Source organism: Acomys russatus, chromosome 31 (assembly GCF_903995435.1).
Source record: "Acomys russatus chromosome 31, mAcoRus1.1, whole genome shotgun sequence".
In the NCBI taxonomy this organism is placed as follows: Eukaryota; Metazoa; Chordata; class Mammalia; order Rodentia; family Muridae; genus Acomys; species Acomys russatus.
The window spans coordinates 37,225,413-37,249,118 of NC_067167.1; the positions used below are offsets into that span (position 1 = coordinate 37,225,413).

General features: G+C 46.7%; 1 protein-coding gene across 4 annotated transcripts in view; it reads left to right on the forward strand.

Moving 5' to 3' along the window:
* Best3 (bestrophin 3) overlaps positions 1-16,476 on the forward strand; it is a 40,296-nt gene extending 23,820 nt beyond the window's left edge. For all 4 annotated transcript variants that reach the window (XM_051172911.1, XM_051172912.1, XM_051172915.1 and 1 more), the window contains 3 exons: positions 215-295; positions 1,511-1,662; positions 15,511-16,476. In XM_051172911.1, coding sequence (XP_051028868.1) covers positions 215-295; positions 1,511-1,662; positions 15,511-16,426 — 1,149 coding nt within the window. In that variant the 3' untranslated portion in view covers positions 16,427-16,476. The remainder of the gene's footprint in view (positions 1-214; positions 296-1,510; positions 1,663-15,510) is intronic.
* Positions 16,477-23,706: the final 7,230 nt, after the last annotated feature.

Here is a 23,706-nt window from a genome sequence, read left to right on the forward strand (position 1 = left end):
GGGCAGCACTGTCTAGACAAGGCCTGTTTACAGAGCACGTCCACTGCCCCATAGGCTTAATATTAAAACACATGCCAGGGAACAAACAACTAACACAGGGGTACAGCCTCTAGGTCCCATGTGTAAAAAGGGACAGAGGAGCAGCGACTACAGCAGGGGTCAGCCGCAAGCTCTGCCTCGGATGTGCCCGTTTATCCTGTGTTCTCACCTGCAGGTTGCCGAGCAGCTGATCAACCCTTTTGGGGAAGATGATGATGATTTTGAAACGAACTGGTGCATTGACAGAAACCTGCAGGTTAGAGGAGCTTTCCTGTCCTTTGTAAACAGTAACGAATCACATGTCAGTTGGCTCTGGATGCAGGTTCCCCAGACCTGAGAGCGTTAGCCAAACATGAAAGAAGCCTAGCTGAGCACTGCAAAGTTCCTTTTGGAACCTGGGCTGGCCTGGACCTCATTTCCAGTTCAAATAAGCCAAGTGGATTTCCTCTGTGAGTTGTCGTTGGTGTCACCTTCTTCTTCTGTCCACTGCAGGGCGATGTTTTAATTCATTTCCTCACCTACTTAGCTTTGTCATCTGGAGAGATTTGTGGTGTCATAAAGTGGTACCCAGATGTAGTCTTCTGTGAATTCCTGAACATAACCCACCAGCCCCCAGTCATCAGTTGTGTAGGGTGGACACCTAGGCTGCACCGGCTTCCTTCTTACATCTGCAGTCATGAATGGCTCCCCTCACCCCAAAGCAGAGCTGTTCCTGAAAGGGTCCAAGGCAGTAGGAGGGAGTTCTCTTTCTAGGGAGGGCTCCCCTCAGAGCCTCTGTCTGCAGGCCTTCCTCCCACCAACCCATCTGTTTGAAGCCCCGCCAGTCTGTCAGGGAAGAAGCATAAAGTTTCTCTCCCTGTCCAAGCCGGATTCCCAGAGGCTTAATGGTCTATTTGTCACTTTGTCTAAGCCAAGACAGAGAGGTCGTTACCGTAGCACAGGTCTGTTGATACACTACTCTTCCAAACACACGAATAGACAGGCCTGGTGGCATAGGCCTGTAATTTCAGGGCTTGGTAGGCTGAGAAAGGAGAATTACAAATTCAAAGGTATCCTAGTATGCAGGCTGAGACCCTGTTTCAAAGAACAAAAGGGAGGGAGGAAGGAAGGAAAGAAGGGAGGGAGGGAGGGAGGGAAGATAGGGCATACAGGAAGTGGAAGAAGGTAGAGGTGTGTTTGTGGGGTTACAGGGGAGGGAACCTTGCTGATGTTTACACGAGGGCACGTGGGCAGAGGGCAAGCAAAGATGCACAGAGGATGCACAGCCCCACAGCTCCACAAACACCACGGCCCAGTGTTCTCGAACAGGAGAAGACATGCACAACGGCCTGCAGTGGCCTCCTTGCAGCACGTCTATCTTGGGGCTATTGTATTTTCACTCAGACCACGTCCTGTTATTTCCCCAACTCCCACCCACCCGCTAGAGACTCCTTCCTTCCGAGCCGTCCTAACAATATGACAATGTTTCCAGGTCTCTCTCTTAGCTGTGGATGAAATGCACATGAGCTTACCCAAGATGAAGAAGGACATTTACTGGGACGACTCTGCTGCTCGGCCACCATACACCCTGGCAGCTGCTGACTACTGCATACCCTCATTTCTGGGCTCAACAGTTCAGATGGGGTAAGCGTGTTTTTTTTTTTTTAAACCTTTGATATTTTGGAGAACTTTTGAAAATGTGTCGTGTGTATTTGTATGCTTACGTCGTAAAGGAGATACGTGCCACGTTGTGCATGTGGAAGTCAGAGGGCAACTTCATAGAGTCAGTTCTCTCAGTCCACGACTATGTGGGTTCCCAGGATCACTCGGGTCATCGGGGTTATGTACCCACACACACATCTCTGGTACAGTTATGATTGCTCTCAGAGGCCATCTCTAAGCTGAGTTCCACGTATGCAATGAAATATGATCCTATCCGCCCTCAGTTTCTCCCTCCACCTTCCCCAATATCTCTCCCAAAACATCTGGCCCCAATCTCATCATTTCTTTTTTCTTTCTCTCTTCTTCCTCCTCCTCATCTTCTTCCCTTCAAAGTCTAATTAATACTGACAATGTGGGCAATGGAACATGGGGAACTTATCAGTGGCCACATGCTCAGAATAGAACGGTTCCCTCCCACAGCTCAGCTCTAAGGGGTGGGGCCTTAGGCACAACTCCCGCCCCGCCCCACCCACCCATCTGGGCTGGGCTGGCTTTATCTTGTCCATGTCTTGTATTGTACGCTCTCCTGCCCCAGCAGCGTCCTGGTTCCTGACTCCCCACACTCAGATATCTGGCCTCTCTCTTGTACCTATAAAGCTTTGCTCCTGGTCAGATGTCTCCAAGTCCTTAAGGGTAAAGGTTTGTGGCACTCTTGCTTCCAAGAGGGCTGTCTGAAGCTAAAGCCCTTCGTGATCCAAAGCCAAGGATGACTGCATGTGGCAATACAGGAGTTGTGGTAAACAGTGAGAGAGCTTCAGGCACGGGAGACACAGGCAGCTGCCCTCCAAGTCTAGCTGACGGAAGGTTGCCCACCGGAAGGCAGGCTTGTTTCCCAGGCTGGACCCTCCAGTCCTTCCTCACAGGGAGTGCTCAGTCTTGATGAGGGGCAGTCGCTTGTTGCTGGCCCTCATCAGCAAAGCCAGGTCACGCTCCTCAGTCACAGGGCTTCACAGCCATCTAGCAAGCGTCTCAGTTTTGAAAATCAATAACACATTTTCCTAGAGTTTGCTCTTAGACAATTAAATATGCCTTGTCCTTTCCCTCGCTCCCTCCACGGAAGACCAGGAAGCATTTGAAGCGCCGCCGTGTGGAGTGAAAGAGACCCGCACCGTAGCCAGAGTCTGGGAATCCGCTGGGCTCCATACGCCCCGGTTCTAACGTCCATTTAGCTGTTTCCGCATAATGGTTAAAATTATTGGAGGGGATGCAAGACTTTTATTTGATCCACATATTTGCCCTGATCATAATTTTGCAAACTCCTCAGTAAATGCCCATGTTCTTTAAGAAGAATTAAAACGTTTCTCTTATTCCTATATTTGGAAACATAGACAGTTGACAAGATCTTTGAGACAATGCCCACTCCAACAGATGATAGGGAATATTAAATGCAATTGTAGCCATAGCATACTGTAGATGTGGTTACAGAACACCATTATGATTGTCACTTAGTCAGGCCTTTGATGTGTGGGTTCCAACCTGAGGCACAGAAAGACGAAATAGATCTAAACCAGTTTTCAAATTAAATTAACTGTAGGGACAGAAAATAAAACCAATGAGAGAAAAGCAGAAGATATAAAATTTAAAACTGCAGGAAAAAAAATTCAGCTGTCAGAAGAGCTGAGGTCAAAATGGCTGATTTACCTGCCTGCTGGGGGAGGGTACAGAGGAAAGCCGGCAGCGGCAGCGTAAGGGAGACATCTCTGAGAGGTCCTGCCAAACTGCTGGACTCTGCTAGAACCGGCTAATCAAAGAAACCATTACACAGCAGCTCATCGGCTCTGGCTTTTCTGCATGTGTGAGCACCATTAAAGGGAAAGCTCACACTCCAGAACCTTCCCCTGCAGGAACACAGGCAACCGGAGGTCAGCCCTTCACAGAAACGCCTTTCATGCCTTGGATCCTTTCCCAGGCTTACGGAAACAGAAAACCAAACTCAAACCAACAGATGCCAAAAGGGCTCTGTGGGGTCCCACCCGGAAACCAGCCTGTCTGTCTTTGGGAATGGCTCGATCCAGAGGTTTGGGCAATGTGATAGGTTCATGGTTGCCTCGTCTTCCTCCCATCCCAGGCCTCTCTCCCCGGAGGCTTGGTTTTCAGGCAGGCTCTCCCCTCTTGACGGCAAGATGGCAGCTAGCAGCTCCTGCCTAATCCCGCAGAAAGAGTACACAGTTCTTTCCAACTTTAAAAACTGAGGTGCTGGCTTCACTATGGCTGGCTGGGCTTGGCTAGCATGTCCCTTCTCAAACAAACTTCAGTACAGTAATTTAGGTAGCCAAGGTTGGCTCATGTGTTCCTACTGATGACTATATGAAAGCTCTTCTTAGGTGAGGGGGAAAAATGTATCATATTCTGTTAGAGGGAGTGGTTTTTAAAGGCTGCGACCCTTTAATGTAGTTCTTCATCTTGTGGTAACCCTCAAGCATAAAATTATTTCGTTGCTACCTTATAACTATAATTTTGCTACTTGTTATGAATCTTTTTGTTTTGTTTTGTTTGTTTTTGTTTTTCAAGATAGAGTTTCTCTGTGTAGCCTTGGCTGTCCTGGACTCATTTTTGTAGACTAGGCTGGCCTCGAACTCACAGTGATCCACTTGCCTCTGCCTCCCCGAGTGCTGAGATAACAGGCATGCACCACCATGCCCAACTATATGGTTATGAATCTTAATACAAATATCTGATATGTGGGATATATTTTCATTGTTACAGATTGACCCAGAGAGACTGAGACCCACAGGCCCAGGTGTACAGCCCAAGAACATTTAAATTCGGAACTCAAATTTAGGGCTTATCTTTTTATATCACTTTTTCAGACTTGTAGTCACAATCCCCGTGAGCCAGAAATTCTAAAATCAAGGAAATGTCCTTGAACACCGAGCCAAAGCACCATGCAAGGGCAGCCTGGGAGAGTGCTCAGCTCATATTCAATGCAGTTAAATGACTTTCACGTTCACACAATATGCGTCTCTGCATGAAACAGAACCCCCTTTGTTGTCAGAACTAAGAAACACAGTCAAAGCCTCGTTTTTCTTCCTATCTGCTAGCTACATATAATGAGCCCCCCCCCCTTTAAATCTGACGTACAAGTTTAAACTGTGTATCACTCGTGCCTTCACACATGGAACACACGCATTCATTTATTCGCGTAAGTTTTTTTTTCTCCCCAGATTCCTGCTATGTAGTAGACTGTGTGCCAGATACTAGACACGGTCATGAAAACGAGAAAGAAGTGGGGAGGGGAAAGGCTAAGTGGCATCCAAAGGCCTGAAGGATATGTCCTGGGGGAGTGGTGAAGAGCTAGGGTGGCCTAGAAAGGGCGCTGAGTTGGGTGCCATAAAGGAGGTGGAGGATGGCACCTGGTGGCTGGGGAGGTAGCGAGCTAGCGCTCACATCACCCAGTGCCATACTGTTTCAACCCAGAGGAAGCTTCAGCGAAGCCCATCCATCTCTGTCCTATCAGATCTAAAAGTACTGCTTAAAAATTCCATTTTATAAATCCTAATACCAAAATCAGTACTGATGTTCTATCCTCCTATTTTGTATAGAATATGATAAAAACAAAAACAAAAACAAAAAACTTCAGAAGCAAGACTCGGGAGGAAAAGGCCTGCTTAAAACTCTGATGAGGGAGGAGGAGATGGATCCGTGGGTGAGGCACTTGCCGTGCAAGCAGGAGGATCTGAGTGGGGATCCCAGCACACACAGACAGACAGACACAGAGCCACACACCCACAACCCCAACGTTCCCACAGCGAAACGGGAAACAGAGACAGGAGAGTCACTGGAAGCTCGGAGAGCCCGCTGGCCTGGTGTCCACAGCAGTGAGAGACTGTCTCAAAGACAGAGGAAGGACCAGCACTCTAGATTGTCCTCCGACCTCCACATGCACGCTGTGGTGTGTGCACATGAGCACTGACGCACACAAGTGCCCACACACTCACACACACACAGTCTGAATGGAGCACCCAAATTAGAAATGGCGTCATAAGTACACTGACCTTCGGATTTAATAATTAGTGATAACTACTGTGTGGCCATCAGTCACCCTGTGACAAGCCACCCTGTGAGCTAACTGAACAATAGGAAGTCATCTTCCGGGCCCGAATTCTTCCCTTCATGTCACCTGAGTTCAGCTCAGCTAAGCGTTTAGTTTGTTCTTTCGTCCTGAAATGAGATGCTTGCTACTGTTTTAACCAAGGCATCTTTTTTATTAGTTTAGCCATGAAGACCCTATTAACCAAGATTAAGAAAACTTCTGAAACCAACCAAAAGGAGACCTATCCACACAGTGCACATGAAAACACACCCAATATCTAAAATGAAAATTGGTCTTTGTGGGACAAGGATAAACATTTCCAAGCCAGGCCTGTAATAGCAAATTGAGACGTTAGGAACAGCTTAGGCTACAGAGTAAGGAGACCCAGTCTCAAAAAAAGTAGTCAGTTAACTAACTAATTAGTTAATTAAAGAAAAAAATAACACTTATAAAGCAAGATACGCCAGTAGTGTAAATGCTTAAAAACAAGCAGTGCTGTTAAATATGTGTATGTGTGTGTGTTTAAAAGTAAAAGCATCCAAGCTTATCTGCTACTACAAAATAGAATGCTTTTATCTGCACGCTATAGCATCATAGGACACTCCAGATTCCATTTTTATTTTATCTACTTGGTGTTACTTATTACACAAATGTTGGAGATGATGAGGAATATAGTGTAAGGACATTAAAGACCCGAGGTCTCATAGCTCCCTTTAATCTGGTCATGAAAATCAAAACACCCAACAGAAAAGGAGCAATGATCCCTCAAGAGCTTCGGAAGAACCCCAGCATGCTGCCCGCTGTGACAGAGAGGAATCCACCCAGGGGAAGAGGGGCTGCTCAGGAAATGGTGGGCAAGCGTGCTAGCGCTGCTTGCTCTCTGTGCAGCGGACCTAAAGCATGCTTGAGCATGCGCAGACCACTCACCGCGCCCATTTTAAAGAGTATTACGCTATTGGATTTTTCTGAGGTCAATTCATATGTCACTCCTTACACTTGCAGTAATCTTCTAGAAGGATCCATGCGGCAGAGAGGAGAAATGGCCTGGTCTGCTATGAATTCCTTCTAGCTAGAAATAGAAGGATGTAAAATTTACTTGGTACTGGGAAACTAAACCACTGTGTTGAAAATGAGGACTCTCACTTTTCTGTCTTTACGCCATAACTTCTAAGCATGTTTACCATGCCACAATCCCTCTTTTTAGTTATACAAGCATGCACTCAGCTGGGTGTGGCGGTGCACGCCTGTAATCCCAGCACTTGGAGGCAGAGGCAGGTGGATCTCTGAGTTCCAGGCCAACCTGGTCTTCAAAGCTAGTCCAAGACAGCCAAGGATACAAAGAGAAACCCTGTCTGGAAAAACCAACCAAACAAACATGCACTCAATGTATACAAAGTATTCAAGATGGTGCAAACTAATACTAGCTCAAATACATGAAAATGCATATTGTAGCAAGCAAAGATCTTACTAAAGTTCATTAAATCTATTTCTTTTTTTCATTAAATGTATTTCTAGACTGATATTTTCAGTAATCATCTCTTAGCCAATATGTTCAAATAGTTCATTTTCGCTTTATAAGAAAATACATAGTCTGGTATATACAAAGGCATGCTTATGTTATAAACCACTAAAAATAGCCCAAGTTCTAAACCACTAACTTCTACAAAAAAATGCGCTCTTGGCACATTGATTTTCTTACCCTTAATGTACCAGAAAGGAAGGAGAGACAAGCTTCCCAAGGAGACGAACGGCCGGGCATTCATCATCTTAGAGCACGGGGCTTCTTCCATCTGTCTACATGGGGTCACCTTGCACGCTCAGTTCTCACCCTGAAATGGTATCAGAGGTATGCACGGCTTAGTGGTCTTTTCTGACAGAACATCTGCAGGTTACAATAGTTGTCAGGGGATGGGCCAGGCTGTAGTGTCCCTGTCAAGCAGTGGCGACTGTGACAACATGGCCGGGGTGGTATCATGAGGTTAGATGTGGTGCAGGAAAGGTGTGGTAAACCAAGTTTGTCATAATTCTTGCCCTGAACTCTCAAATAGGCCGCAAGGAGGTGGTAGGAAGGGCGAGGCTCTGGGGCCGTCTCCAGCCTGAGTGCTTCCCAGGATGCTCCACTCGAAGGGACTGTCCACCAGAAGGGAGCAGGAAGAGGTCTTGTTGGGCACCGCATTCCACTCATTGAGTTTTCCTCATAACTCTCAGCCTTCTCAGGCAAATCACCAGCTCTGGCCAGTGTTGCCACCTGGGTTTGCGAGCACTGCAGTGTTAAAACTGTAAAGCGGACATGGAAAACAGAAGTCACTATATCAAGCAACATTCTCCTAACTTCCTCATTTCAAATGATGTCGAGACGACTTTTTATTATTTGAATTTAAGTTGTCAAAAACACCACTTTAAACGTGGAACAAAGAAAGGCCGGCGTGGGGTTTGCCCCTTTATCTTCCCAAAGATCTGTAATTAATTACAGCATTCCACTAGTGAGGATAGAGTCGCTTTGCAGAAAAACAAAATAAGACGCATTGAGTGTTCCATGCCATTTGCAGGGGCTGTCCTGGTCTTTATATGTCAGACACACACGAAGACCCGGACGTCGCGCTGTGTGCTGTGTCTTTGGTTTGGAGATTGCTCTGCACGCTGAGCAGGCTCCCTTATCGGCTCCACTGCTCACACCCTTAGTTCTGGGTCTGACGGTTTTGTACATGTTCAAAAGATGTTTTTAGCTTTGGTTGAGAGCCTAGCCTTTAAAGGCTGAGCTGTCTCTCCAGCCCCATGTCTCTAAATGCCGGATTTTGTTATTCTTTTCCAACCCTGGCTGTGAAACCAGCTTCGACTGAAACATCCCTCTGCCGAGCCGCACACTTTCTTTCCTTCTACCCTTCTCGTTATCAGAATCAGGCAGTACGGAACCACCCTGCTCATCCCCACGAGTCCTGTATTGGTGTATGGGTGACTTACAGAGTTAGCCATGTCTAGCGAATGGCATAAAAATAACACTGAAAGGCCAGGGCAGGACAGTGCCCTCCACAGCTCCTGCCATGTCGCTAGCCCTGGCTTCCCGCCCTGAGTTTCCCCGGCTTCTGCCAGCCCTTGTATTGTACACCCTCTCCACCCACAGCCAGCACCCTGGCCTTCCTGTTAACTAGCTGCTAAGTCATCCTATCTAAGGTTTTTAACCTTCTAGGTAGGCTCCCAGCTGCAGCGGCAGTTCTTAAAGAACCCTGTCAAAGAAGAAAAAGGACTTTACTGGCGAGTATTACCGTCACCTTGCCAGTGATTGACAGAATCCTTTTCACAGTGTCTGTTCTCCAGAACTCTCTGGCACTTTCCACACCCTTTCAACTCCCAAGCAGCATGGAAGGCAGGTAGAATGCCATCGCCACCAGTGTCACGTTGAGTCACGAGAGCCCTGTGTCTCCCAGCAGAGTCTCCCAACGCTGCACAGCTATGTCTTCCTGGACGGCAGCATCTCACCCCTCAAGTCCCCAGAGTCATTTGTTCTACTTGAAACAACTCTCCCTGTCCCCCTCTGGAGACTGGTGGCTATGTGGCATTTCCTGTGACCTTCCTCCTGTCTCTAATCGCCCCTCCCCCATCTCAGTCCAAAGCACAGTTCCAAAGCACAGATGGGCTGCTTCAGCTGAGCGTCCCCACACTAACAGGACAGAGTGAGAGTGCTCCTGTCCTGTCGTGTAAGCATCTTCTGTGATTGCTTCAGTGCTATTACATCTGGGCCTCTGGCATGTACTAAAAATACACTTTACAAATTAAATAAGGATGTGGGTATGTTCAATCCCCACAACATCTCACCAACCAGATATGTATGGGGGTTAAATCCAGTACCTGGGCCGGGAGTGGTGGCGCAGCCATTAATCCCAGCACTAGGGAGGCAGAGGCAGGGGATCACTGCCTGGTCTACAAAAGGAGTCCAGGACAGCCAAGGCTACACAGAGAGACCCTGTATTAAGGGAAAAAAAAATCCAGTACCTAGGAGGTAGAGGCAAGAGGGTAAATTTGAAGTCTCTACATAGTGAGATGAAGAGCCACATGAGGTACACATACAAACTTTGTCTCATTTTATTATGTATCTCTAAATTTTCAGACCACTCTGTTCTTTGTTTGTTTGTTTGTTTTGTTCTATTTATTTAATCAATTTACAGCCTGATCCCAGCGCTCATTCTCCTCTCTTCCTAGTCCCCCTCTCACACCCTCCCCCTCTGCTCCCCCCCCCACTTCTTCTCAGAGAAGGGGAGGCCTCTAAGGAGTGCCATCCCACCCTAATAGTCAAGTCACTGCAGGACTAAGTGCATCTTCTCCCACTGAGGCCAGAACAAGGCAGCCCAGCTAGGGAACTGGGATCCAGAGGCAGACAACAGAGTCAGAGACAGCCCCCACTCACGTTGTTAGGAGACCACACGCTGACTGAGCTGCACATCTGCTACATATGTGTAAGGGGCATAGGTCCAGCCCGTGCATGCTCTTTGGTTGGTGGTTCAGTCTCTATGAGCCCCCATGGGCCCAGGTTAGTCTACTCCATAGTAGTTCTTGTGCTGTGTTCTGGTTTTTTTGTTTGTTTGTTTGTTTGTCATTTGTTGTTGTTGTTGTTTTTGAGACAGGGTTTCTCTGTGCAGCCTTGACTATCCTGGACTCACTCTGTAGACCAGGCTGGCCTCGAACTCACAGAGATCCACCTGCCTCTGTCTCTCAAGTGCGGGGAGTAAAGGTGTGCGCCACCACTGCCCAGCATGTGTTCTGTTCTTAAACTGTGTTTCTACATATCAGAAACATAAAAGCATTGAAAACCATGACATTCAGAGAAAGAAAAGGATAGGGTTTTTGTTTAGTTTTGTTTTTTGTCTTTTATTATATTTTTTTAGAGAATGTAAAGGATAGGCTGGGTGTCAGCAGCAGAGTCTTTGGCGCCAGCATTAGAAGAAAGGCCATTCATTCCTTAACACTAGAGAGTTCTGCTCCTGCCCTGTCCTGCAGAAAGACCTTAAGAACACCTCTTATTACTTCATCATGTGTCCCTCCAAAGGCCCAGTTTCAGGATGAAGGCGTGGGACACTCCAAGACATGTTTTCTACCCTACACATTCGTCAGCATTGCTCTCCACATAGCCTTTCCAGTGCAGGCAACAGCAAAACCAGACAATTTGAGCCTGGAAGACAAAGCCTGAACGTTCACACACACCCCAAGACTTTTATCCGATCCAGGACTAACGCCACCCATGTCACACCCACCGGAAAACATGCTAATCCCTGACACCTTATTTGTCCAGGTCACTGCTTTCACATGGCATGTTCAGTCCCTTCTTCATCGATGCACTTCTAATCTTTTTTAAATAAAATATACATACAAAAACTTAATTTCAAATGTAGATTTTTAAAAAGATTTATTTTATTTTACCCACATGTACACTTGAAGGCCAGAAGAGGGCACCAGATCTCATTATAGATGGTTGTGAGCCACCTTGCAGTTGCTGGGAATTGAACTCAGGAGATTTGGAAGATCAGCCAGTGCTCTTAACCTCTGAGCCATCTCTCCAGCCCTGTCTGTCTGTCTGTTTGTTTGTTTTTGAGAAAGGGATTTTCTATGTAGCCTTGCCTGCCCTGGACTCATTTTGTAGATCAGGTTGGCCTCAAACTCACAAATATATGCCTGCATTAGTTACAGTTAAGGAATGAATGGCCTTTCTTCTACATTTGTAGATACTTATACCCATGCCTTCTCCCTCTTTTAAAACTGTAACTAATGCAGGCATATATTTGTGAGTTTGAGGCCAACCTGATCTACAAAATGAGTCCAGGGCAGGCAAGGCTACATAGAAAATCCCTTTCTCAAAAACAAACAAACAGACAGACAGACAGACAGGGCTGGAGAGATGGCTCAGAGGTTAAGAGCACTATCTGTTCTTCCAAAGGTCCTGAGTTCAATTCCCAGCAACCACATGGTGGCTCACAACCATCTATAACATGATCTGGTCCCCTCTCCTGGTATGCACACACGTGGGCAGAATACTGTACAAATAATAAATATTTTTTAAGAAGAGTTGCTATCCCATTAAAAACAAACAAACAAACAAATATAAGTAATAAAGTATATGATGTAACAAATTGTTCATGGTAGAGGCTTGATAGAGTTAGCCATATACTTAGCAGGTGCATCTCGTGTGTCCACACCACAGCCCTATGAGGCAGGAAAGTACAATAGGGTCTCCTTGGTGGATCTCCCCAATGTGGACCAGTTAGCTGACCTCTTCCCAGTCTGCTCACTTGCCTGTCTGGGTTTCTCCAGTCTGACCTAGGGGTTTATTGTGATTATTGTAGGTGAGTGTACCTCTCTACTAACTAGTGTACAGTTGGAGCTTTTTTACCCTTATTTGGGGGGGTGTTTGAGTGTGCATATGTGTATGTGTGTGCAGGTATAAGTGTGTGTATGCGTGTGTATGTTTGTGTGCACGTGCGTGTGTATGTGTGTGTGTGTGTCTTAAGCATACATGGGCCTGTGTGTATATGTGAAGGTCAGAGGATAATTTACCGATACCTGTTCTCTCCTTCTAACACATGGGTTCCAGAAATCAGACTCAGCCATCAAGATAGGTGGCAAATGCCTTTAGCCACTGAGCCATCTTGCTGGCACGTTTTGTTTTGTTTTGTTTATTTGGTTTTTCCATTTGAGTCACAAAGTTTGAAATAATATTAATACAGATTGTTCTCCCTGGAAGACCATGTCCCTTTTACCAGGTATGGTACCTTAGATTTAGTTAAGAGAAACAAACTATAACGAATAGTCAAGTCCCAAGTAGAGAGTATATGCCTGTCCTATAAAGAGCGCGTGCCAGCTTGCCCCTGTGCTCCCAGCCACCGCCAGTGGGACAGTCTAAGCAAGCAACTGTGCTCACCACTCCTTTGCGTCCTCCCTAGCTAAATAGATTGCTGTAAAGTGTGACTCATTAGGTCCTGTGAGCTGACCTATTGAAACCCAATAAGCAGGGTCACTGAGGCCACAGAAGCATGAGTCTGCATCTCCGAAGGTGGCGGAACAGGATCTGCACTGGCTCGGAGGGAGGGCCAGGAGACTATCTGGTAGCCAAGGACACTGCTGCGGCGTCAGGGCAACAGCAGGGGGTTGTAATCGAGCACCATCCCAGGACATTAGCTAGGTGATCATTTCATCCATCTTTTATTCATAAACACAGGAGCACATACTTTTTTTTTTTTTTTTTTTTTTTTGTGGCAGTTTCTCTTTGCACTTTCAGGCTCCAGCTGCAGCCTTTTCTTTTATGTCACAGAAAACGCATCTGGCATAAGGCATCCTGTCACCGTGGGTGTAATTAGCAGCCCTGGACTAGGACAGCATGGTTGCTGTTGCTCCCTGAGCCAGCGTGAGCAGCTGGCACTTCAGGGCAAGCGGTTAAGTTATTCTTCGAACCCCACTTACGGCTGACGTTCACAGACTGTGGGGCATTCCTGGCCTCTGAGGCAGGAGTAGAGCTCATTCGGGGCAAGGGGCTTCATTACCTCATTTGCTCATTTTCCTTAAAGCTTGAAGGGGATTAAAAAGAGTGGATGCATTGTCCTTCTTAAATGCCAGCATTTCCATGGGAAATTCTTAGCCACGGCAAACCCATCAAACCCGCCTGGGGACCCCAACCACACAGAGAGCCCACCTCACCTCCACATCTCCTTTTCATGGCATTCTGATTTTTCCTCCTCAGCCCTAATTGAGTAGCAGAAATGTCACGTTTTCACCAGCCATATCTCAGTTCCTTCTGAGGACTTCCTTTTACCCACTATTCTGTCCTGGGCTCTAGTGTCCTTTGATGCCTGGGTGGCAGGCTTTATACCAAAGTGAAATGTGACAAAAGCATCAGAGTAAGACTTCCGTCTTTGGCCTCACTAGCTACTCGGTCACAGTGATTCTCCTGGGCCTCAACAGCACATCTGTAAAGTGCTGCTAACAGTAGAAATGTGAGCAGAACAGACAGCATTAGCGTGACAGTTAAGTGAGCATTAACTGTTGTTTGCATCCGCCATCTTTTACTTTTATCTGTGGGCAGAGCACACATGTAGGGGCACAAGAATGAAGCAGAAGACAGCCTTGTGGGATCGTTCTCCCCTTTCACCTTTACTTGGGTCCTTGGGGTCAAGCTCAGGTGGCTAGGCTTACGTAGCAAGCATCTCTATGCACAGAACCCTCACGGTCTCTTGACGTTAGCTATGACCCACTGTTTTTTATAGAGTGAGGGGGAATGATGGGTCCTGGGGAAATCTCTCTTTATTTTAACTCTAATTTTAAAAAAGAAGCACACATTTGGACAGTGTACACACTGTTGCTAGATCAGTAATTTTCAAAGTGTGATCTGGAAACCCCTGGAGGTCACCAAGACGCTCTGGAAGGGAGTCCATGTGGGTAAAGCTGTTTTCCTCATGACATTATGATGTCATTCTTTCATTTTCATCCTCCTATAAGTGTATGGAAATCCCCTAGGATCTTTTACTTCCACAAGTTTCAGTAACACAGAGTCAACCATAGCCCAAAAATATTCAGTGGAAGGTTGCAGAAAAAAACAAACCATAAACTTACATTGCATGCCATTCTGAACAGTATGACAATGTCTTGAGCTGTCATACGTCATCTCACCAGTGCTGTAAGTCAGCCCTTTGTCCAGTGGATCTGTAGTGCGTGCCCCACCTGCTCCTCACCTGCTAGCCAACTCAGTTATCAGATCGACGGTCACCGCATCACGGTGCTTGTGCTCAAAGATACCTTAAATTATTTTTTTGCTTAACAATAGCCCACAAGAGTAGTGATGCTGGTAGTTTTGGTCTCTGTCTAAGAGAGGTTGTCAAATGTGTCCCTTAAGTGAAAAGTGAAAACTCTTGATTAATGAAAAAAAATATGCTGTTTGTTAATATGGACAAGGATGAATCTACCCATGATATTAAGAATGAAAAAAATTTGATGCTGCAAAAGTTATGGTTGGATGGACAAGATGGCTCAGCCGGAAAACACACACACACACACACACACACACACACACACACACACACACACACACACCACTTGCCACACAAGCCTGATGCCCTGAGTTGGAGCCCTGGAACTGACAGTGGAGGGAAAGCACTGACTCCTGAAAGCTGTCCTCATCATAGGTCACTCCACAAGCATGCCAATGGCACGTGTATGCCATCGCTCAGACGTATGCACAGACTCAGAGACATGTAGTAATAATAAGTTATTTTTAATTTAAAAGTTATAGCCACATAGCCAGGTATGGTAGCACATGTCTGTAACCTCAAAATTTGGGCAGTGGAGATAGGAGGATCAGAAGTTCAAATCATCCTAGACAATACATCAATTTTGAGGAAAGTCTGTCTCAATAAATAGGTTATAGCTGCCTGCGTGGTACATGTTTAGCTAAGATGGGAAAGGCATTACCATCTATGGCTTAGTACAATCGGGGAATCCACTGGGACTCTTGGAATGTAGCTCCCAGAGATAAGTGGGGACTTCTATCCAGTGGAATTTTCTAGAGGCGATTAGATAGACAGAAGTGATGTCATCACTTCGTTCTTAATGGAACATGTGCTCATACATTCCTGCCTTTTATATTCCTCGGTTATCATTTTGAATGTGTAAATAGCAGTTGCTGGAACTCCCTCTTACCTTTGAGACCACCCCCAGTTAATCCTTCCGCTCCTCCACCTTTTGTCCTGTGTTTCCCTCAGGCTGTCCGGGTCCGACTTCCCTGCTGAGGACTGGCTGTGGAACTATGAGAAGCAGGGCCACCGACACTCCGTGATTCGGCGGGTCAAGCGCTTCCTGAGTACCCATGAGCCCCCGGGCAGCCCCAGGAGGAGGAGGAACTTCGGCAGGCAGGCCAGCGACAGCTCCATGTTCTTCCCACCCAGCCCAGCTCGGGATCTGCTCGATGTGCCTTCGAGAAACCCCAGCCGAGGCTCACCCACCCGGAAACAATCCCACTCCCGCGAGGGCAGCCCTAAACTGCACTCCAGCATGGGAGAACTGTCCACCATCCGGGAAACCAGTCGCACCAGCACTCTGCAGAGCCTGACCCCACAGTCCAGTGTGAGGGCCTCCCCCACCAAAATGCCCCAGGTCCCCGAGGTCCTGATCACAGCGGCCGAAGCACCAGCGTTCTCATCAGACAACCATCCTCCTCATGACTCCACTACCTCTATCTTAAGCCTCGAGTTCACCGGAGTACAGCCGAGCAGGACGGAGCAGCAGGTAGACCCCGCAGGAAAGGCGACACCACCCGGAGACCCCAATGCCCAGACTGTTGCAACCAGTAGAGAAAGAGACTTGTTCAACTTTGAGGAAGACCTGGATGATGAGAGATTCCCCAAAAGATGGAGCCTTCCAGAGTTTCGGGAGTCCAGGCACACCTCGCTGGGAAACTTGGGTCCAGATCCCACGAGTCCCAGGGATGCTTTTTTACTTGACGCAGAAACATCACCAGAGACCGGCAGAATCCATCCTGGGGCTGACTCTGGGGTCTCTCCCGACATCCTGTACTTAATGGAAAGCTTGGATAAAGAAACAGACATCCTGGAATTTAACAACGAGCACACTGAAGAACCCCCTAAAGGAACGGCGCAGCACCCCAGGACCTGGTTCTAGCCCAGCTTCGTACTTTACACAAAGCTGTCTGTACCAGTCCAGGAACGCACGCCCCACCCCCACCCCCCAGGAGCCGTCTAGCGGTTAGAAAAACCAACCCTACTATACAAGCTACGTAGAACCATGAAGGGTACTAGATTATGATCCTTAAAAAAAATCGAACGCATCCGCATTGTCTAGCACAAAGGGCTTTTCATGGACGTTATACAGGCGAAAGTCAATTACCATAACTAAATAAAGGACCTCAAATAAATGCATAAAGCTCATACACCCACACGTGACTAGTTTTGGAGAGAGCCAGACGGCTCATAGTCCAATCCCCCAGAAACAAAGGCCACAATACAAAAGGTCCTGTTTCTTTCTGGTTCCTTCCCATACCTTTCTCTTTTCCTTTAGCTACAAAAATAGATAGATCAAGCCCTCCCAGAGGCCCTTTTCTGCCTAGAGTTTTTCCACTGACGATTCCTGGCCTGCTCACTGGCGCTTTCTAAAGCCATGACTGTCATCTTTCCATAACTCTCAAACTCCCTCAGCACCAAAGAGCTCCACTTGCCTTCAGTCACTATTTCATTGTCTGGTCTTCATTTTCTTCCCTTCCTCTTTTTTCTCTTACATGTTTCATCTTCCCTTTTCCCTAGTCTAGCGACTCTTAATCTGTCCCTCTCTCCAGGTTATGACATCTTCTCTTTCCAACTCTGTTGCTTACTTGTCGCATGTTTAAACTGTGACTCGCTGGTGAAGCCTGCTACAGGAACCGAACACACCACACCCTCCCACGCTTCCAGCCGCATAGTAAGAGGTGCATATGGGTTGATGGCCCCCACCACTATCTCAGAACTACTGCTTCTGCTCTTTCATCTTGGACACCAGAGAAAGATGAAGCCAAGAGGATATGGAATCTGCATGGCCAAGTGCTACGTCACCAACGGGCGGCATGGTTTGGATCTGCTGAGTTCATGTAGTCTTCAGCAAGGCCATGCCAATTGTGTCACGGCAGGGGACCAGTTACTGTGTCTTACGGGCTGCTTCATATGAAGTAGGGTATTAGAGCGGTGTAGGTGGCAGGGCCCATGGCCTCGTGATAACGGACAGCTGCCAACCTCCTTTTGGAAGCCCGTAAGTTATGTTTTGCAAGCTCGCAGCTCTGAAAAGCTTTGCCTCCCGAGAGCTTGCCTTTTCACGTGTCATATAACGAAGCTTGGCATGTGGCTTTGGAAGCCAGAGACTCTAATGGTGACTCCTTGTGGTGTCATCTGATGAGCTAACAACCCTTGAAGGGCCCTATGAGATGGATACGCGGGTAGCTCCACTCAAAGATGAAGAAAATAGAGGCCTCAGGGAACCGACTTCCTGAACCCACATCGCCAGGCTTACCAAGCTCAAGAGGCCACACTTCCTCACAGTATTGTGCTGTCTGTCAGGCCCTGAATCTGCTAGTGATTTGCCCCCAAATTCTAGAGGACGCTCCAAAGCGGCTAACCAAAGGCTTGTGCCAGATCTCTCCAGCCTTGGAGACCTTTTCTGGATCGTCCCTGCTCAAAACAATCTTCAGTCAGAGGAGAGAGCAGAGCTTCTGACTTTGGACCTCGCCACGGTCCTCCCCACGTGTCACTGTAAACGAAAGCTGGCAGGAGCCCCTTATTCCTTGCCCCACTTCAGAGTCCCGGTGGGCCAAGGCCACATTCACATGTGACCTCAAATATCAACACGCCTATCGAGGGGCAAAAAGCAGCGACCCCTACCCTGACTGACTTTTCTTAAGGGACTAAAATGATATGCTATTGGAAGAAATGCTGTACACAGATGGTTCTCTGTGTTGGCCCACACCGTTGTCTCCCCAAAAAGGACTGTAATCCCCAAAGTACCACAGACAGACAGACTATGGGCTCAAGCCCCATTACATTTCTAAAAGTCCAGAGCCCCAACCTTTTCCAGTCGCATTGTCTTCACATACTTTTCTTGTGTACAGCAACATAACTCCCACCAGCCTCTTCTCTTTGGCTCTACCTGTTGCTCAAGTACAAAGGAGTTTCTGCTTAGCTGCCTTTGAAGCATAATCAATGTTCATTCCTAAATCCAAAGTCATCAGCTGTTCCCAGGCAGAAGGATAGTTTCATGGAGAGATGAGCAGGTGTTCATCATCTCTTATGCCCCGTTATTCCCGAGACTTGAGCTGAGAACTGAATGTTTCTTCAAATTTTGAGATAGCCTCCCATTTTCTCCTCACACTGAACACTGAGCTCTGGCTTGCTCAATGAGCCCGAATGAAGACTCCTTCTATCATAAAACACATTTCTGTCCCACACAGCCAGGGCTGCAGAAAAATTAAAGGATTTATTCTCTTCTGCCTGATTTTTCACCTGCCTAGATCATTTTCTCCTGAGCTCTAGAAATTTCCACCTTATAGGCAAATAGTCATATGTCCCTTTGCGTTAGCCTCAAGGGTTTGGTCAATCCAAGAGCATGCTTTCCCTAGTTGTGTGTTAACACAATCTGCACATCATAGAGTGCAGGGACGCCAAGCCCTTGTGTACTGTCTCCCTACTCCTGGGGAGAGCTCAGGCCTGACTCCGGGGTTCAGTTTCAATACTGTTAAGAGCCATCAACTTTTCGTCTCCTGTCCGTGCATTTTGAGCTGCCTGGTCCCCAGCTGTTCCCTTCTTCGCTGTCCCAGCCACCCAGTCCACTGCTCCCACTACTCGAGGCATTCCCTCTCAGCCTTGTCCAGCCAAGTGTAGAGAACATAGGTGGAATGAAATGGGGAGACATAAGATTTACCATCAGTACAAAGAAAAATCTATGAATCGCCTCTGAACAGCTCCCAAAACTTGAAGAAAGCCAGCTGTGGTGGCACATGCCTATAATCCCAGCACTCAAGAAGCTGGGGCAGAAGAATTGAAAGTTCAAAATCAACCAAGTCTACAGGATGTGTTCAAGGCCAGCCTGGGCTACATAGTAAGATCTAACTTACCTCTAAAACCCAAAGCCAAACAAGCACACAGCAACAGTAAAGCTTTGAAAAAGAAAAAGGCAGCAGACAAGATGCCACTGAACACTCTCAGTGCACAGGGAAGACACCTCAGACATCTGACCCCAAATACTAAGGCATAAAAACTTGATTTAGACTAACGGGGGGGGGGTGTAAAGATAAAAGAGCCGTTAAGGCAACTAATGGCTGAGAGGAGAGCCAGAGAGAGTAGAATTTGAGAGAAGAAATAGACATTGAATTTAACCCCAAGGCTAACTAGATAATTCTGTGGGCCGCTATTATGAAAAAGAGTATTTAAATGCTATGTACATAGCATGCCAAATATTACTTAATAGTCGGGCGGTGGTGGTGCACACCTTTAATCCAAGCACTCGGGAGGCAGAGGCTGGAGGATCGCTGTGAGTTCGAGGCCAGCCTTGTCTACAAAGTGAGTCCAGGACAGCCAAGGCTACACAGAGAAACCCTGGCTTGAAAAACAAAACAAACAAACAAAAAACAAATATTACTTAATAATTTGTCGTTGGAAACTGCTAGATCATTAGCAGGCAACTGACCTAGTCCCAGCCCCAGCCCCAGCTTTTCTATCTCCCACTTAGGATTAAACAAATAAACCAGGTCTTCTATAGGAAGTAGCTTGTAGTAGAAGCTCATCCCAGTGGCTAGGACAGGATCCATTTACCTCCCATCTGAAGGCAAATGCAAGGATTTCACCAGCCCTTGCAAGGGAACACCATGGAAGAACTGCTGATGGCCTGGATGCTGTCAGCAGCTGGCCTTCCATTCAGTCATCGGGAAGCACGAAGCACCAACACTGAGCATTAGCTAAAGCTGGCAGGCCAGGAGGCCCGACCTCCCAACCCCCACATGGATGCACCACTCCCCCCCCACCCCCACCCAGTGGATGTCCGCAAATAACAAAATGCTCCCTTGAGGCAGGATCAATTCCCATCTTCCTGAGGAGCCGCCACACTGGTTTCCGTAGCAGCCGTGCAAGTTGACAGTTCTTATCAGCACTGTATGAATTATCCCTCTCTTGGATGTGGGGTTGATAAACAATATTTTCTCATTCTGTAGCGTGCTCTTTTGTCTGAATCATGGTGTTCTTTGCCATAAAGATGCTCTTCAGGGCCAGGCCTGGTGGCACAGGCCGTTAATCCCAGCACTCAGGAGGCAGAGGCAGGTGTGAGTTCGAGGCTAGCCTGGTCTACAGAGTGAGCCCAGGACAGCCAGGGCTACACACAGAGAAAGCCTGTCTCAAAAAACCCAAACAAACAAACAAAAAGGCGCTTCCATTTGACGAAGTTCTACTTATTAATTGTTGATCTTAGCGCCTGTGCTAGCCGTGTTCTGTTGGGGAAGTCTGTACCAGTGAGTTCAAGGCTATTTCCCATTTTTTATTCTATCAGGTTCAGTGCATCTAGTTTTTGTGAGGGAAGGGAGTTTGTATTGCTTTGGTTTTTTTGCATTGAAACTTCACAGAAACATCACTGTATTTTATTTTAAATTTTACATAGAAAATAAATAAGCTAATCCTTGCTCTTTGCTTTTTGTACCTGAGTTACAATACAGTATACTGAGTACTAGAACATTAAAATTTTTTTAATTTCTATTTTTATTCTCTCATATATTACATCCCAACTACTGCCTGCCCTTTCACCTCTGCATCTAATGAGATGATCATGTGGGTTTGTTTGTTGTCTTTCAGTTTGTTTATATAGTGGATTACACCTATCAACTTAGGCATGTTGAACCATCCCTGCATCTCTGAGATAAAACCTACCTGATCATGGTGGGTGGATGATATTTTTTATGTGTTCCTAGAATCAGTTTTCACGTATTTTATTGAGAAGTTTTACATCTGTATTCATAGGGGGAACTGGTATGTAATTCTATTTCTCTGTTAGGTCTTTATGTGGGTAAGGTATCAGGGTAACTGTGGTCTCACAAAACAAATCAGGCAATGGTCCTTGTGTTTCTATTTTGTGGAATAGTTTGAGAAATAGTGGCATTAACTCTTCTTTGGAAGTCTGGTAGAATTCTGTGCTAAACCCATCTGGCCCTGGGCTTGCTTTTTTTTTTAGGGGGGGGTTGTGAGACTTTTAATTACTGCTTCTATTTCACTAGGGGTTACTGATTTCTTTAAATTGCTTATCCTGTTTTAATTTGATTTTGGTAGGTAGTATATATTGAGAAAATTATCCATTTCTTTTAAATATTTCCAATTTGATAGAGTGCAGGTGTGTTTGTTTGTTTGTTTGTTTGTTTCAAGACAAGGTCTCTCTGTGTAGCCCTGGTTGTCCTGGAATTCTGTGGCCTCAAACTCAGAGACATTTGCCTGCCTTCGTTTCCTGAATGCTGGGATTGAAGGCGTGCGCCACCACTGCGCAGCGGAGAACAGGTTTTAAGGTCCACCAGTGTGATTCCCTGGATTTCCTTGGTGTCGGTTGGATCTCTCTTTTCTTTCTAATTTTGCTCATTGGCTCTTCTCTCTCTACCTTTAGTTAATTTGGCTAGGAGTTTGTCAACGTTATTCATAGTTTAAAAAAAAAAACCCAACTCTTTGTTTCATCCGTTCTTTATATTGTTTGTTTGTTCGTATTTTATTGATTTTTACCCCTGAGTTTCATTATTTCTTGCCATCTACTACTTTTGGCTATAAATTCTTTTTGTTCTAGAGATTTCACATGCGCTATTAAGTTACTAGTATGAGATCACTCCTTTTTTCCTTTTTTTCCTTTCTTTCTTTCTTTCTTCTTTTTATTTTTATTTTTTCTGAGACAGGGTTTCTCTGTGTAACCTTGGCTGTTCTGGACTCGCTTTGTAGACCAGGCTGGCCTCGAACTCACAGCGATTGCCTTCCTCTGTCTCCTTGAGTAGGGCGCCATTTTCTTTTTCTTCCTGGCATGAGCTAGCTTCTGCCCTCCTACTGACTATTTGTTAAGTTCCACACATGCCATGCAAGTCAAGTGCCCTGGTATGAAGCCAAGTAACCTCTCCAAGATACAAAATAGGGGGCGCTGTAGGCAGGTGAAGAGAAATGAGCCCTGACCTCAGAAGACTCCAGCTGCTCCCCACTTAACACAAACCACCTCCAAAATGTACCCCTCCCCACTTTGTTCACGGGTGCCTTGTCTGCTTTAGTACCCATGTGTGTGAGGTCACTGAACCCTGGTCTCCACAACAGCCCCCTACAAATAGGACAGTTTGCTTCTCAGACCAACCTCTGGCTGCAGGGGAAGCAAACGCAGGATGCAAAGTTTACCGTCCAGGCCACCCCACTGCTGGTTTTGCTGCCTGAATTCCTGCGGCCTGAGGTCAGCCGAGGCTCTCCCACAATCCTCGTCTTCTTTCTTTGTGACAGGCGGTGCTCAGGGATGGCTTGCTGCCACTCCCACTCATGCCCTTAAAAAAAAATCAGCTGCCATGGAGGCAACAGTCGTGTCTTGGTTTAGAAGAGAGCTAAAGGAATCTCTCACAGTTAGCACAGCAGTTAAAACTTTAATCTGAGATTTAAAAACACGACTCTTCAGTCGATCACTGAGCACACCAGTCCACGGTACACCCAAAAGGAGAATTGGCTAAGATAAGGCGGAGACCACAGCGCACCAGTAGGCAGCCACTAATAACACTTGACCCCGTCCACTGGCCTCTGTGCATGTCTGCTCTGAGAGCGGGGGGAAGTGGCATGTACTGACTGTCTGCCATGTATGCTAAACACGAGTCATCCATTACGGCATTCAGTTCACAGCGGGCATGCCACTGTCCAGGCTCGTTTTTACAACTAAGTGCACTCGTGTCCAGGGAAGTGAAATGACGTGTCTACGTCAGAGTTCATGGGCACTGGAGTTGGGAATCACAATCAGGTCTTACACTAGCCACTGGGCAAGGATACTGTTTCCCCCAACGGATGGTCCAACTGCAGAGCCTGTTTCTCTTTAAATGCATGTACTACCAAGTGTCACTTGGTAATCCTTCCCCTAGGAGCCTCTACCAAGTGTCACTTCATAATCCTTCCCCAGGAGCCTCTCTCCACCAGCAGCTTTTGAGGACCATATAGGACTCTGTCATTAGGCAAAGCTGGTTTGGATACTGAAGAAACCCCCGTGGGTCCCACATGTGATCTTCCATCCTTTCTTTCCTTACACACAGGGGAGGTTTTAGGATGTAGTGCCACCCTTCACAACATGGAAACTATATTAAATGAGTAGTGATCCATATGAACTTTAGGATAGTGTCCTGGCAAAAGGGAAGAAAACTACATCCCCACTGTAACTACTTCTAAAAAGAGAGA